We start from the raw sequence: 15,452 nt of genomic DNA, 5'->3' as shown, positions 1-15,452 counted from the left end.
ACTTTTCACCCTTGTGTGTACTCTTCCACCTTTAGGGTCAAAGTACACAGTCAATGTAGCATTTCAGTTAAAGTTATTGACACAATGGAGACAGAACTATTTCACATAAAAGTTCCAAAAGATTTATGGAAGCTTCATTCAGTCCTCTTCCAAACAGTATTTCCTTCCTGCTCTGGGTTCATTATAATTACACAGTATATTTGGCAGAACCATCTTTGCAACTGGTGCCATATGAAGTCGAATGCATCAGAATAGAATGGTAAGACTAAAAAGTCAATATTTGAATTGATAAAGAGAAGGGTGGCTATGTTGTAGAGTAGCAAAGCAGGGTTCCTGGTAATAGTGAGCATTCATTAAAAATGTGATGAATTAATGAATGACTTAAATGACCAAATGTAGTATGATCTGTAGCCATTACAAAGCCAGATCTATCAGCTGAAATGTCTGAGCCAAAGGTAAACCACAAAAGAGCATGCAGACCCGTAGCATTTCATTCTTTCAAAGCATTTTTCACTCACCAAAGGTTAACATTCCTTTCAGTGAGCTATATAGGCATAGCTGAAGCAATGAAAATGAAACACTGATAAGAAATGTGGTATTTCTGCTTCTTGAGACTGTATAACAAAGATACAAGTAAAGCAGAACATCTGATTAGATATCCGTGTGCCCCCGGCCGAGGTCATCATAAGCACTGAGAACACACCTACCATTGACCTGCAGCATCTTCATGGAGAAACTGAATGACATCTCCATTTCTAATCAGGAGGTCTTCTGGGTCCCTCTTCCTACAATCTGCTAGGGCTTTGTATTTGCCTGGAGACTGGAAGGTTGTTTCGAGAAATTACATTACAAATTTGCTTGTAAAACAGCTTGCATTAACTGCATGCTCTGTGACATAAAGAATGCACTCTTTACTTCAGTGGTAATAGGGGTGGTTACAGCAGCTTAGGGAGGAATGAGCAAACACGGAGCAGAACATGTGTTTAACCTGAAGAATTCATTTTTATTCGCAAAAAGAGAATTACACAAAAAATAAGAGCATGACTAATTTAACTGATATGAATTATAAGCATAAACTCAGAAAAAGCCCAGCATAAAAATAATTTTTAAGTACTGTTATTTGTAAACTACACCCATGGAAAATTTATCTAGGCACATATTAAAGGCAGCGGCCCTGAACAAAGACCCACTAATGCCCTCAAAAGGATTTCTGGGATTTGTATCATTTTGCACAGGTAAAAATAATAAGCATGAAAACTCTGGGTGCAACAAAAGCATATTAAACCATACTGTTGTGCTTTACTTGGCCTTAATCTTTTGGCAGCTATAATTTGAACTTGATTTATTACTAAGCTAAATTACCCAAGACACACTGATTGCACTTCGTTACAAAGTAGACAGAGAAGAAATAATTTTAAAGTCCAAAAATACTCTTTTTTAAAATATTTTATTTTTAAGACATCTCTACACCCAGTGGGGCTCAAACTCACAACCCTGAGATCAAGGGTCGCACGCTCCCCCGACTGAGCCAGCCAGGTGCCCCAAGTCCAAAAGTATTCTGAGATGAGGATTTTTCTAGCACAGTATCTTACACATTGAATACGTGAATTTAAAAGGAGTACCATGGCTAAAAATCTTTTAAATGAAGGAATTATGTGGCGTTGATTCTGTGCACATGCAAAGGAGTTAACCTGAAAACAATATCCACATCACCTGGGCTTAAACATCTTTTGAGAAGTACTTTTATCAAATGGGCTGAGGAGCAGGCAGGGAAGAGCTACCTGCCATTTCATAGAACAGCTTCATCGAATTAGGAGCCATCTCTGACACAGGCCTCTCCAAGGAAGGCAGCACCCATTCTTTCTTAGTTTTTGCCTTGATAAAGTGAGGCTAAGAGAGCATCTCATTCCAACTTGTTTTGCTTTTTGGCTTTGGGGATATTGGGGGGAGGCGTGGTATAGGTGGTAGGATCTAGAATGCACTGTATTGCTCTTTTGTATGTTTTCTTTAGTAGCACAAGTCAGGGAGTGACGGCGAGAAGAGAGAGCTTATGGGGTTTTCTACATTCCCATCCCCGAGGATTAAAGTAGTCATCAACTCTGCATATTTGCTTTATTTTCTGACACCCGAGCTGGGAACATGCTGACTCAAGACCTGGCAGAAAACATTTAAACCCAAACTGGTTTCCTCTGATTTTCTGCTTGCATCTGAACAAGTGCCTCTCCCATCTTCAGACAGAATTCATGAGGGAAACTACCCTACACGTACATATTACGCTCACTGTATTATTAAGAAAAAGAGTATTCTGGGTGCCTTGGTGGCTCAGTTGGTTAAGCGACTGCCTTCGGCTCAGGTCATGATCCCGGAGTCCCGGGATCGAGTCCCGCATCAGGCTCCCTGCTGAGCAGGGAGTCTGCTTCTCCCTCTGACCCCCCCCCCTCATGCTCTATCTCATTCTCTCTCTCAAATAAATAAATAAATATTAAAAAAAGAGAGAAAGAGTATTCTGTTACTTTTTTAAAGAAAGCATTCCAGAGTCGATGCTACTACGCAGCTTTGCCACTCCCCAAGCCATTACTCCCTTACGCCAACATTAGAGCTGCCAAACTGAATGTGTTCCTCTGACGGGCACCAAGGAGCAGTCTGCTACAAAGCAGCATCCCACCCTCCGAGCTGCTGACTTCAGGAAATTGTACGTATACCGTAAACGGTCCTAACCGCCCCCCACAAAAATCTACTAGGATCCTAACCACACTGCACACTATTTCTTCTATCAGTTACCTTTACTCTAAAGCAAACTCCTTTAGTTTTATGGGGTGCTCCCTTGCTCTGTTAGGCCGATTTGGTATCCCTAACACGTATTTTAGCAGCCCACGAAAATATATTCCCCAGATGTTCTCAGGTAGTTTCATACGTGTCAAATTTATTCCCTAGATTTGCCAATCTGGCATCTAAGCTGATTTTTAAAGTATATCTGACTCTCCTTCGTTCTGATTTTATCTCCTATGCTTAGATTGAAAACACAGTGGTCAAGTTCAGCTAAAGATAAAAGTGGTCGATATACAGAGACTGGAATGATGGACAATTTGTCTCATCAACTTCAGGAGGAGCGCCACGTGCTCTTGCAGACAGAAGTGCTTACTACTGAGTGTTCGTGGTAAGACCGGTTTCGAATGTTTTGGCGATGAAATCTACCTAAATGACCTCGAGGACACGGACAGAAGATTGCCCCCAAATGCCTGTCTATTGCATCAGTAATACTGCCCTGAGAGTTTTTATTTCTTTATTTGAATATGTCATCACTGACCATTAGGGGCCTTTCTTCTTCATTGTCATCGTAAGAAGTGTAGAAATAGTTGCTTGACCATTCCTCGGGGTCTTCAGAGATTTCTGCAGGTGAGGACACCTGGGTCCAAACTATAAGAAAAATGTGGAAGGGGGCAGTTACTTAATGATGCTGGTCCAACACAGGGAGAGAAGTAAAACTAACTATAATAATCAAGGCTGTCACCTTCAATGGTCCAAGAATATTATCTTTATATAATAAAACCTCTGATTAGCCTGTACTATTTTAGAATTTCTGAAATTTCAGAAAGGGCCTGGAATGTCATATGCTCCTTTTACTTTTTGGGATGGTTTCAAGTTGGAGTTGGTGGGAGTTATCAAAAATAATAAGTTAAACAATATTCCAGAGAATATTTACCGTTTCTTACAGAAAATAATCCCTTTTCCCAAATTTTTCTAGGGCATTTTTATCGGTCCTACTCAAATAGCACTTAGAACATCCTACCTAGTGATATTATTATTTTTAACTTGTCTTATCTCTCTTATTAGGCAGAGACCATGCGTTATGCATTGTATCTTCTCTAAGAGCCTTCTGTGTAAGAGGTACTTAATTCATACAATACACTGAATTGACACAGATTAAGCAACCTAACATAGGCAGAGAATTAACAGAATCTCATCTTGGCCATACTAAACCATTCATGTTGCCTTGGAAAAGTCATGTCAACTTTTTCTGATTTGGTTTCCTCATCTGTCAAATGAAGGTATTGGTACCAGGCTCTCTGCTGACAGCTCAGGGGGCCGCCACACAGATGACCCAAGGGCAGTGGCTTTCAGTCGACCAAGATTGTCATTACTTGTTTCTCTTCAATGAGTAGAGAACCCCTCCAGACTCAGGACCGCCATATCTGAGCATCGAGTATCAGGCATCTGTTGAGCATTTCCGGGAAGCATTTCTCTAGGAAAGTCTATGCTGTTGACCCCAGGGTTGTGCAGGTGATCCTGTCTCTGTTATAACACTGATCACATTTAATTTTAATTGCTTGCTGAATTCTCTTTCTCCCCTCCTGGCTTCGTAGGGATGGCAGCTGAGTGTCTCTTAATTAGACTGTATGCCCAAAGCTCTGCACAATTCCCAGCACCTGGGCTGTGTTCTATTTGTTGAATTAAACACCTTGTTTGAAATCAGCTTAAATGAGATAAGGAGCAAAAGAAAAATAAATATTCCAGCTGTAAATGACTCTTCTCTATTCATGACAGCTATGGTGTATGTGTCTTGTTCATCTCTGCACTATACAGCAGGGGTTCCCCCACACTTGACCATGCATCAGAAAGAACCACATGGAAAATGTGTGAAATCACAAATGGCGGGGCCCCACTCCCAGAGTTTCTGTCTCAGGTCTGGGGCCGACCCAGAAAATCTGCCTTCCTTACAAGTCCCCACGTGATGCCGACACTACTGATCAACCACCCCCCACCCGCCGCCTGTAGTGCCCACCAGAGTATCTTGCATGTGGAAAACAAAAGAGCCTTATAAAAATGGCTTCGCTCTGGTTTCTTTATACAAAGGTAAGAGAGAGGTAGATTTCCAGAGCTAACAATGGCAGAAAACAACGTGCACAGCCATGAGCCTCGCCTCCCTGGGGAGATTACGCATACCTGTGTTAGCTTCAGCTGGGACCGATGCACCTGCCTCCCGGACTTCCACCAGAGCGCCACTGGGTTCCGGCTCGGTTTCCTCGGCACCCAGAAAAGATCCGTGCTGCCTTCTGAAATAGTAAATGTGTAAAAATAAGTGAGCTTTTATCCAGTTTAAGAATAACAAGACATTAAAAATGGTATTTTTTCCCACTGATACCGTATGTTAGGAACATGCTCTGAGAATCATTCAAACACAGCTGATTTCCCCCCTTAATTTAAGTCTGTAGAATGACAGTTCACAATATAACAAAAGTTTACATTTTAGGCTCCAAGCCAGCAAGGTCTCTCTTTAATATGCGAGGAAAAAATGCCTTCTGGACCCACGGCAGGGATATTGTTTAAAATTCCTATTGTGTGTTGTATTATATACCTGAAATTTGCTAAGGGGTAGATCTTTTTTTATTAATTATTCTATTGTTTATTGTTGTTAGCCTTTGCTTTTATTTTTTTTTAAGAGGTAGATCTTAAGTGGTCTCACCACACACACACACACACACACACACACACAGAGGATGGTTGGGCTTAATTATTCATAATGCATATGTATATCAAATCAAGTTTTACTCTTTAAAGATATACATGTTTTAAGTGTCAACTATAATTCAATACAGTTGGAAAAATGTAAACAAAAAAATCCCATAAAAAGAGGAATGTATTGGTTCATGTAACTGAATGTCTAAGGATTAATGCTGAACACATACGGATCCAGGTGCTTAAGTAATGTCATCAGGAATTTGGTTCAGCATTGCTTTTCCTCTCTGTAGGTTCTCAACCCTGCTTCCCTGTTCCCCCAGTCACATGTGGAAGGAGAAATGGCCCTAAGCTCAGAGGCTTAATAGAACTTTTCATTTCAAAGAACAAAACCTCCTTCCTGATAGCTCCGATAAAAGTTGTGGCGATGCCCATCACAGCCTAAGTCGGACTACACGTCCATCCCTGAACTAGGAGAAGATAATAGTCTGATTGGTCATCTGAGCTATATGGACTGAATAGAGCAGAGAAGGTTCTTGAAGGGAAAATCAGAAAGCTATAAAAAAAAAAAATCCCTGTTGCTTGCTGTATGATCTTTTAACCTCAGTGAATTAGGTAAGGTGTATATAAATGTCACTGAAACCTTAATCTGATTAATACTGTTGGGCTGTATCACCTACTGTAAAGTCAATTACTATATGAAATCTAAAGATTTTCCTTCCATAATCTATGACAGAAGATTGAGTATTGTGACTCTGGAAGATAAAGACTTCCACTGTGACTTTTAAATGATTTTTCTAAAGCCCCAGATGGGACCAGCACACATTGATCCTGATTTTTAGCTACCTCTGAAAGATAATATGCAACAAAGAGAAGAAGAGTATTTTTATTTTATTTTACAATTTTTAAAGATTTTATTTATTTATTTGAGAGAGAGAGAAAGAGTGAGAGAGAGAGCACAAGCTGGGGGTAGGGGCAGAGGGAGAGGGAGAAGGAGACTCCCCGCTGAGCAGGGAGCCCAACTCAGGGCTCAATCCCAGGAGCCCGGGATCATGACCTGAGCCAAAGGCAGACACTTAACTGACTGAGCCACCCAGGCACCCCTTTATTTTAATTTTTTTAAGAGTATTTTGGGGGTCACCTGGTGGCTCAGTTGGTTAAGCTTCTGACTCTTGATTTTGACTCAGGTCATGATCTCGGGGTCATGATCAATGATCCCTATATCATGCAGATGCTGCACGGTGAATTTCTGTGCAAAGGCTTTGGAATCAGTGTGGGGATTCTTTCTGCACATATGCACATGATCTATGGGCAACTGCGTCTTTTAGGGTTCCTAGAGGCAGAATAGGAAGACATCTCTAGACCAGCAGCAGTGCTATCATTCAGGCCCGCTACCTTCCTCAAAGATTTCACGGTTGTATGCAGGCACAGTGCCCTCCCAGGATCCATACCTTCTCTCTGACCACATAGAAAGAGAGGCCAAGCTGCCAGCCAGCGGTCTCCATCTAGGGACAGTGGAGCTGTGGGGCCAGCAGTGACTGCCAGTCCTTCATCACTCGTACCACTCTCTTTCTCCAGTCAGATGGGAGGTGACCAAAAATATTTTGAAGAGAAAACCTTGAGTGCAGCCACGTTTCACCTACACGCCCCTCCCCCCAGGCTATACTGAGAACAAAGCATTTGTGATCATGTTTAAAAATTAGCCCAAACTCCCGTAATATTTTTAACATCAAGGGGAACAATGGGAAAACGATTAAGGACTATCAGGCTCCAAGTATACGACAGAGCTGAGAAGATGATGCATTTAAGGAACCTGATGAGTTACTGCTAAAAGGGAGGGCAGTCTGTGTCCGCACTACTTGATAATGACGTTGACTCCTGTACATACGGAAAACAGAAGATTGCAGGAGTGATATTTCTTAAAGAATAATCACTTACTCATCATTCCGCTGAGAAGAAAGCTGATCCTGTTCTGTTAACGGATTATGTTGCTTTCGTTTTTTAACTGTGAAAGAAAACAAAGCTTCTGGAAGCATCATCATTGAGAAGCCACACTTCTTCCTTGGAAACCAATGTCCTTCACATGTGCAAGTGCATGCACACACACACACATACACACATACACACCATTCCTGTTAGAGTTAACCTTTGCAGGCTTGAAATAACCAGAGGAAAGGGCAGTCTGGATTTCAAGTATGGAAAAGGACTGAACTGTGTAATATTTTATCAAGAAATTCAGGCTTATAACTATAACCATCACCATGCCAACACTACCAAGCACTACTGATTCCTTGAGGTCCTTGGTACAGTCGACTCATAAGAAGGGCTTAGAATTAATTTAACACAGTTTGTTTGCTGTATTATTTTGCAACTGCTTCTCAAGCACCAGGGTTCCCTTTGTAGTGTAAAGTTCAATTTCCAAAATAGTTTAAACAACCCCTTGAATCTTGATCCTCTTCTAATTAGTTTAACAAACCCTTTCGTTATAGTCTAAAGTAAATATCAGCCCCATTCCCTGCACCAATTATCGCAAAAGCTAAGTCAATGAGCTGTCACTGTACTTATTCTGAAATTACCTGTCATAAGTTCCTGTTGCTTCAGCAAAATGCTTCTTATTTCTTTTAACCACGTCATCTTCACGTCTACATTCGGAGCCTAAGGATTTTAAAAGGGGGGGGGGGAGGGGAGGACATGTTTCCTTTGAAAAAGAACCCTTTATAATGAAACAAACGTCACTATGTATATCAAGCATGGTCTACATCCTAAACCACTATATTCAAACTCTGCCATTTTGCTTCTTAAAACTTCTAAGAAGCAAGAAAGTAGCCATCGGTTAGATGAAATAATAGTCAAAACCATTTCGAAACTGCCCTTAAAAAATACTGCTCAGAGAAAAAGTGAAATATAATCTAACTTCTTTTTCCTTTGTAGGAGGGTCCCTTTGTTTTTTTTTATTTATTTTATTGGCGGGGTCCTTTTAAAACGATACATGTTTTTTATGTCTCATTTTGGTAAAATAAAACAAGTTCTCCTGTTTCTGAAAAGACAATCTGCTGCAATCTTGATAACTTACAAGGTTGTAGAAGGACAGCAAGAAGTCTTATATCTAAATCAAGCCAAGAAAATGTGTTTCTATGGATCCTAATCACCAAATACAGAATTAAAACAAAGAAAAAACACTGAGCACTTTCAACAGGGTAACAGCACATTCGCCGGTCACAAGTCCTGATACAAATACTTATTGAGATGACATCATCCTCTTGAAATTTTCTCATTCCTCTCCCCTTCCCTGAAACAGGTTGGACCTTACAGCACATCAGGCCAGGACTTTAAGCATATTTTTTTTTCATCATGATAAGTGCAGTCTCAAGCATATTTTTTAGAGACAAGGATCAAATGTGAACTGTCCCATCCTGTGTCCCGCATCAGAATGCCAAGCACAAGAGGAACCCAGAACCATTCTCAATCGGTAACTCTAGAAACCTGATGGGGACAGAGGAGCCATGTTCTTGACTATCAGCTAGAGTCGATAAGTATCCTGGTGTAGTTGTAAAACCTCAAAGCCCTAGACAGCCCCAGAGGCACTTCTCAAGTCAGAGAGAACATGTGCTACTGGAAAACTGTGTAACTGCCTCACAAAGATTAATAAATAATCTTTAAGTGATCTAGATGAAAGGAATGAGGATTTTATAATAACGTAACTAGCATTGTTTTTGTTTGCAAATTCAGACTTTTGTGTCTTAACACAGGTTATGGTTTCTATGGTTTCTAGAATAATATTTCAGTGACCAACCTGGACAATATAAACTTCTTCCTTGCCAGCATACCAGATTTCAAACTTGCGGTTATCACCTTTTACATATTCGGTGATGCCAACTTCATCCATCTGTAATATTTTGGTCAAAATTTTCATGAGCGTTTTACTTGGAATATGAAATTACATTAAATCTACCCCCCCATCATCTTCTAAGTGAACCAGAATTTCTCACTTAGCAAAATACACACTTTATATTCAAGAATATGAAATGATAAATACAATCACAGCTCTACTTAAATGTTTTCACTGAACCATACCCTTGTAGCAGAGACTACATGCTCCATTCCAGTGATCGAAACAAATGTCATAAATCTGAACATCCAACTAGTCCCCCTAAGATTGAATCCCACTATAAATTAACTGCACACAATTAAAACAAATTATCATGTCAAACACAGGACTAAAATTAAACATCAATAAAAAAGCTCATCCAAAATTAAGTTAAATGGTTACTTTTAAAAATCATTTGTCAGATAAATTTATCCTACAGATCATTACTTATCTCTATAGAAGTTTTATAAGTGACAAACATCCAATTTATGGGGTGGGGGAAAACCAGCTGGGTACACAAGGCTCCCCTCTATTTCTACCAACCTCTCAGCTTCTCTAGAAAACAAATGATCTGTCATAGGAGAGTGAGATCTTCTTGTAGCCAGTGAAATTTTTATATGCAATATCCCTTCCTTACCACGAGTTTTCTTCTCCATATGACTGTGCAGAGCACAAACTCTTCCATTTTCTTTCATCCTGTGCTGCTAATAGCTTGGTTAATTCCATTTTGAGCAATTTCCTTCCCTCATATACACATCCTCTTTTAGTCCTCTTCTGCCTCCTCTTTTTGTTCAATTCCAGTCTATTTACCTAAAGGAATATCTCACTCTCTGTCCCACTTACAAGCCCTCCAAACGGCCCTAACTAGAGCTGATAAGCATTAACAGTATTGCTAGTGAGGTCTCATAGCCAGGGAAAGAAAAGGGATTGTGCTTAAAAATGAAAGGAGATCTACACATACAAGAGTCTCTGACACCTATCCTGAATGTAATCAGCAGTGACTTCCAGAATCTCCAGAAATATCTTCATATTCCTACTCAACTGCTCTAGCTAAACCTACTTTTGCTCCAGCATCAGGATTTGAGATAAATAATAATCTCATGTTCAATCTCTATTTCAACTGCGTTTCAACACATACTTTTCTCTTGGTAGCATAAGATGGATAGTGTGCGGGGCTCTGGAGTCTGAGAGGCCTGGGTTGGAACTTCATCACTGACCATTAGGAGCTCTGTGTTCTGGTGCAGAGTGCTTAACCTTTCGGAACTACGGTTTTCTCAACTATAAAATGGGAAGAATACCTACTTCACAGAGTTTATTAAGGGATTAAATAGCTTACATTAAATGCCTAGATCATATAATGAGCTTTTTGAAGTATATGAGTTTGCTTTCTAAACTTTCCCTTATTTGAATTGCAAAACAGTTTTGTGATTTTTTTATTGCATACATAGAGCACATCATTATAGATTAAATGAGTTTTTTTGAGTTACCTTGGAAATCTAACCATGATGTCTATCAGACAATACTGTCCTGAGTTCCAAATAATTCACTTACTTCTTCCACTGGAATACAGTCCATTTGTATTTTGTGGATGTATATATTTTCTCAAGTAACAGACTATAAAGGTTTTACTGAAAGGCTTTTAAATGTTATTAAATGTGACTATACCATGAAATGTTCACTATACCATGAAATTCACTCAGTTTTAGAATCTAGAGGCAGTTAAAGGTCTAACTATATGAGTATAGTTATATAATATACTATATAACATATTATAATAAAATAGCAAGATAACAAGGCTGATTCTATAGTCACACCCTAACTGTGGCCTCTGCCTTATCTTTCACATTTTCATTGATATTCCTGGTAGCTATGAATATAAATGCTTTATTATAAAGCATTTGATCTGAAGACATCTCACTGTGTCAAAGGTTGAGGGCTCCAACTTTTAACCTAACTTTTTGTCCTCAAGGTAGTGTAAAGATGTCAAACACCTTGTTAAAAGTCACCCAGTGGGTCAAGAACTCTGTGATTATGACCAACAACTACCAATCTTAAGACTTTTATTTCTATCTCTGGAATAGAGTTTATTTACTTCTTGGGTTAGTATAATTTTAAAAATTGATCTTGAATCACATTAACAAGAAATATAGCTAAACTTAAGTGCTACGAAGCAGTTAGAAGCAAGATACTGGGTATAAACCAGTCACGTGGCTATATCTTAAGAACAGTTTCTGAGACCAGAAAGAGTAGAAAGAAAAAGAGGATCATACTAGAATATAATTTATGATAATTAAACTAGATGTACACAGAATATTCATATGCATTTAACAAAAACACACAAACTGAAGGGCATACATCAAATAAATTAGAATCGTTGCTAGAGGGGTAGAGAGGAAATTAAGTGTGGAAAATAAGGAATGAAGGAAGGAGTAAAAGGAGGAATGAACACAACACAAGGCCTTTCAGCAGGGTGCAGTAATTGAGAGCATGGACTCTAGAACCATCATCCTGGGTTTGAATCTGTGCTGCGCAGCTTACTAGCTATGTGCTCTTGGACAAATTACTCACCTCTCTGGAACTTGGCTTTCCCATCTTCAAAATGGGGTTAATAATAGTTCCTACTTCATATAAAGTTGCTATGTGGGTTAAGTGAGTTAACATTGCTATTTATAAACACTTAGAAGAGTTTCTAGCAAATAGTAAGCACTGTGTGTATGTTTACTAAGTTAAAAAAAAGACGATCATAAATGCATGAACTGAGGAATCCAAGGAACTCAAATCTTGGCATTTGACTGTGACCTTAGGGCCTTTCCTTGGCATAGAAGTGGCCGACTTAAAATACAGCACGCAATCATCAGGTCATGGGGTTCTAGCCTGATAGGATGAAGTCAAGACAAGAGACCACTAAAAGGGACAAGGAAGCGTCTCAGCAGTGGGGAGCATTCTGCATCCATCCTCTCTACCCAGGAGAAAACTCTGAAACCAGTAACCCTGATGGTTATGTCACACACTGACTAGTATTGCTTAAGAAGTCGCCAAACTTCCATCTTTCTCTGTCAGCGTAATCACCATTTTCCTAGTATACCTGGTCTAAATCTTCGCAGGCATCACTGAATACTCTTTTTTTTTAAGATTTTTTATTTTTTATTAGAGAGAGAGAGAGTACAAGCAGGGGGAGCAGCAGGTAGAGGGAGAGGGAGAAGCAGGCTCCCTGTGGGACTCGATCCCAGGACCCCGCTTAACCATCTGAGCCACCCAGGCGCCCCCTGAATAATCTTTTTTATTAAAAATGCTAGGCGTGGGTCGGGGGTGGGAGGGATGGGGTGGCTGGGTGATGGACATTGGGGAAGATATGTGCTACGGTGAGCGCTGTGAATTGTGTAAGACTGTTGAATCACAGATCTGAAACAAATAACGCAACATATTTTAAGAAAAAAGAAAAAGAAGAAGATAGCAGGAGAGGAAGAATGAAGGGGAGTAAGTCAGAGGGGGAGACGAACCAGGAGAGATGATGGACTCTGAAAAACAAACTGAGGTTTCTGGAGGGGAGGAGGGTGGGGGGATGGGTTAGCCTGGTGATGGGTATTGAGGAGGGCACATTCTGCATGGAGCACTGGGTGTTATGAACAAACAATGAATCATGGAACACTACACCAAAACAAATTATGTAATATATGGTGATTAACATAACAATAAAAAAATTAAAAAAAAAATGCTAGGCGTGGGGCACCTGGGTGGCTCAGGTCATGATCTCAGGGTCCTGAGATCGAGTCCCTACATCGGGCTCCCTGTTCAGCATGGAGTCTGCTTCTCCCTCTCCCTTTGCTAACCCCCCGCCCCGGCTCATGCACGCTGTCAAATAAATAAATAAAATCTTTTTTTTAAGATTTTATTCATTTATTCATGAGAGACAGAGAGAGAGAGAGAGAGAGAGAGAGAGAGAGGCAGAGGGAGAAGCAGGCTCCCAAGGAGCAGGGAGCCCGATGCGGGACTCGATCCCAGGACCCCGGGATCATGACCCGAGCCAAAGGCAGACGCCCGACCATCTGAGCCACCCAGGTGCCCAATAAATAAAATCTTTAAAAAAAAAAAAAAAAGCTAGGCATTTCCGGGAAACCAAAGAAAAATCACACTGATTTTTGTTCCTTCAACTGTCAGGTATTATTTCTTTCCTGTATCTAGTAAGTCACCAAGCCCATCTGTCCACCTTCCACTGAAATGTGTCTTGCAACTATCCCACCGTTACCATGGTAACCATTATAGTTTGAATTCTCATGACTTAGTTCCCTCATTCCAGTCCCTCCTTACTCTAATGTACTTTAGAAACATTCTGTTGCCCATAATTGTGACAAATTAAAGGTAAAAAAAAAAATCAATACACACTGGAGATACCACATCTGGTATTGACTAGGTCACTCCACAAATACGAAGTTAATCAAATGCATTTGGGTCCAACATGCCTATGGAGGTCAAGTCTCTTCCCCAGAAATAGATATATAGACAGCAAGAGATCTAAACCCCAGCTGAGGTCAACTATAAAATCTTGGTTCTCTGTCAATGTTTATTAGAGACATAAAATAGACCAATGGAGATTTTGGGGACGTGGAGGTGGGTTGCTAATAGCAAAGGAGCAACTGGGCATCTGCTGTAAAAACAGCAAGTTTTAAGGAAACGTAACAGCAGGGCAAGTGGACAGTAGGAAGAAGTCTGAGACATAACTCTGGGCAGGAACTTTGTTACGAACAGCACGGGACTGTTGACCTTCTGGGGAGAATCAAAAGCAGGGCCTGCCTATCTGGTAGACTCCTGACACAAACACCTCAGGATACATTACTTGTCCTCTTTATCACTGCTGCTGAAAACGTCATCAATTCGCAAATGGCTGCCAACAATGAAAGAACATGCTCATAAAAAATGACTCAAGCGATGGTGGTTGGAGAATCGAGGCAATAGTTTTCTCTATGTTCCAATTTTTCTATAACCAACATGATGTTGATTTTACACTTTATTTTTTTTTTAAGATTTTATTTTTAAGTCATCTCTACACCCAACATGGGGCTCGAACTCACAACCTCAAGATCAAGTCACACACTTCACTGAAGGAGCCAGCCAGGTGGCCCCGGATTTTACAATTTAAAACTTGAAAGATAAAATTAACTAGGTATAAAAAATATCAAATTCACCAACTATAGGTTTGTATGAATTGGAAGTTCCTCTTGTCAAATGTCAAAACCTGCTGGGAACATCACTGGATTGCCAGTGACTCCCTCAAACAACGCTGACCTCATTTTAATACCAAACTAGTATTAGGACAAAAAGAGTTTGGGTTATAGGAGAGAAGTTATAGGAAGGAAGAAGATGTGGGCAGGATTCAGCTGTAAGTGGCTTTGGACACCCAGGAGGGAAAGGGCTAAGGAACGGAGGAGGGTTACAAAAAGAAAGGTGGAAGTATGCTAAGCACAAAAGTTACCCACTTTTAAATTGCGTGGAGAAAAAAGAAGAAACTCCTTCTTCCTCATCTCTCCCGTACAATAAAGGCTCCCTGCTACCAAGACCATCAGCTCTACCCAGTACCACTGGTAAGAGAGTGCTCATGGGAGAACCTGGGTCATTTCCCACAAGTGCCTGGGACTGGAGTGAGAGAGGAAAGGAAGGAGGTAAGGCTCTGCTCTCCCTCACCCTTATTTCCAAAAGTTCTGTGTTACCTGATTTCAACACAAGATGTCTACTTAAGCTTTTGTGGGCTGGAGGCAGATGAAGCAGGTGAAGGGGGTTCAAGGATACACATTTCCAGTTATAAAATAAGTAAGTCCTGGAGATGGAACGCACAGCATGGTGACTTTCGCTAACAATACCCTATTGCATATTTGAGAGTTGCTAAGAGAGTAGATCTTAAAAGCTCTTGTCACAAGAAAAAAAAATTGTAACTATGTGTGGTGATGGATGTTAACTGGATTTACCGTGGTGATCGTTTTGCAATATATACAAATATCACATCATTATGTTGTACACCTGAAATGAACATAGTGTTGTATGTCAATAATACCCAAATAAAAAGATTTCATTTAAAAAAAGGGGTACACAACTAAAGTATAAAACCCACTCATTTCACTTGCAAAGGTATACA

General features: G+C 40.2%; 1 protein-coding gene across 3 annotated transcripts in view; it reads right to left on the bottom strand.

The window, feature by feature from the left end:
- MCF2 (MCF.2 cell line derived transforming sequence) overlaps nucleotides 1–15,452 on the bottom strand; it is a 103,892-nt gene that overhangs the window by 6,459 nt on the left and 81,981 nt on the right. For all 3 annotated transcript variants that reach the window (XM_027609467.1, XM_027609468.1, XM_027609470.1), the window contains 6 exons: nucleotides 9,251–9,343; nucleotides 8,034–8,112; nucleotides 7,396–7,462; nucleotides 4,945–5,054; nucleotides 3,308–3,417; nucleotides 708–820 (listed from right to left, as the gene is read on the bottom strand). In XM_027609467.1, coding sequence (XP_027465268.1) covers nucleotides 708–820; nucleotides 3,308–3,417; nucleotides 4,945–5,054; nucleotides 7,396–7,462; nucleotides 8,034–8,112; nucleotides 9,251–9,343 — 572 coding nt within the window. The remainder of the gene's footprint in view (nucleotides 1–707; nucleotides 821–3,307; nucleotides 3,418–4,944; nucleotides 5,055–7,395; nucleotides 7,463–8,033; nucleotides 8,113–9,250; nucleotides 9,344–15,452) is intronic.

This window comes from Zalophus californianus, chromosome X, assembly GCF_009762305.2.
Source record: "Zalophus californianus isolate mZalCal1 chromosome X, mZalCal1.pri.v2, whole genome shotgun sequence".
Lineage (NCBI taxonomy): Eukaryota > Metazoa > Chordata > Mammalia > Carnivora > Otariidae > Zalophus > Zalophus californianus.
The sequence above is the reverse complement of the archived record's forward strand: the minus strand, read 5'-3'. Positions and strand labels throughout refer to the sequence as shown.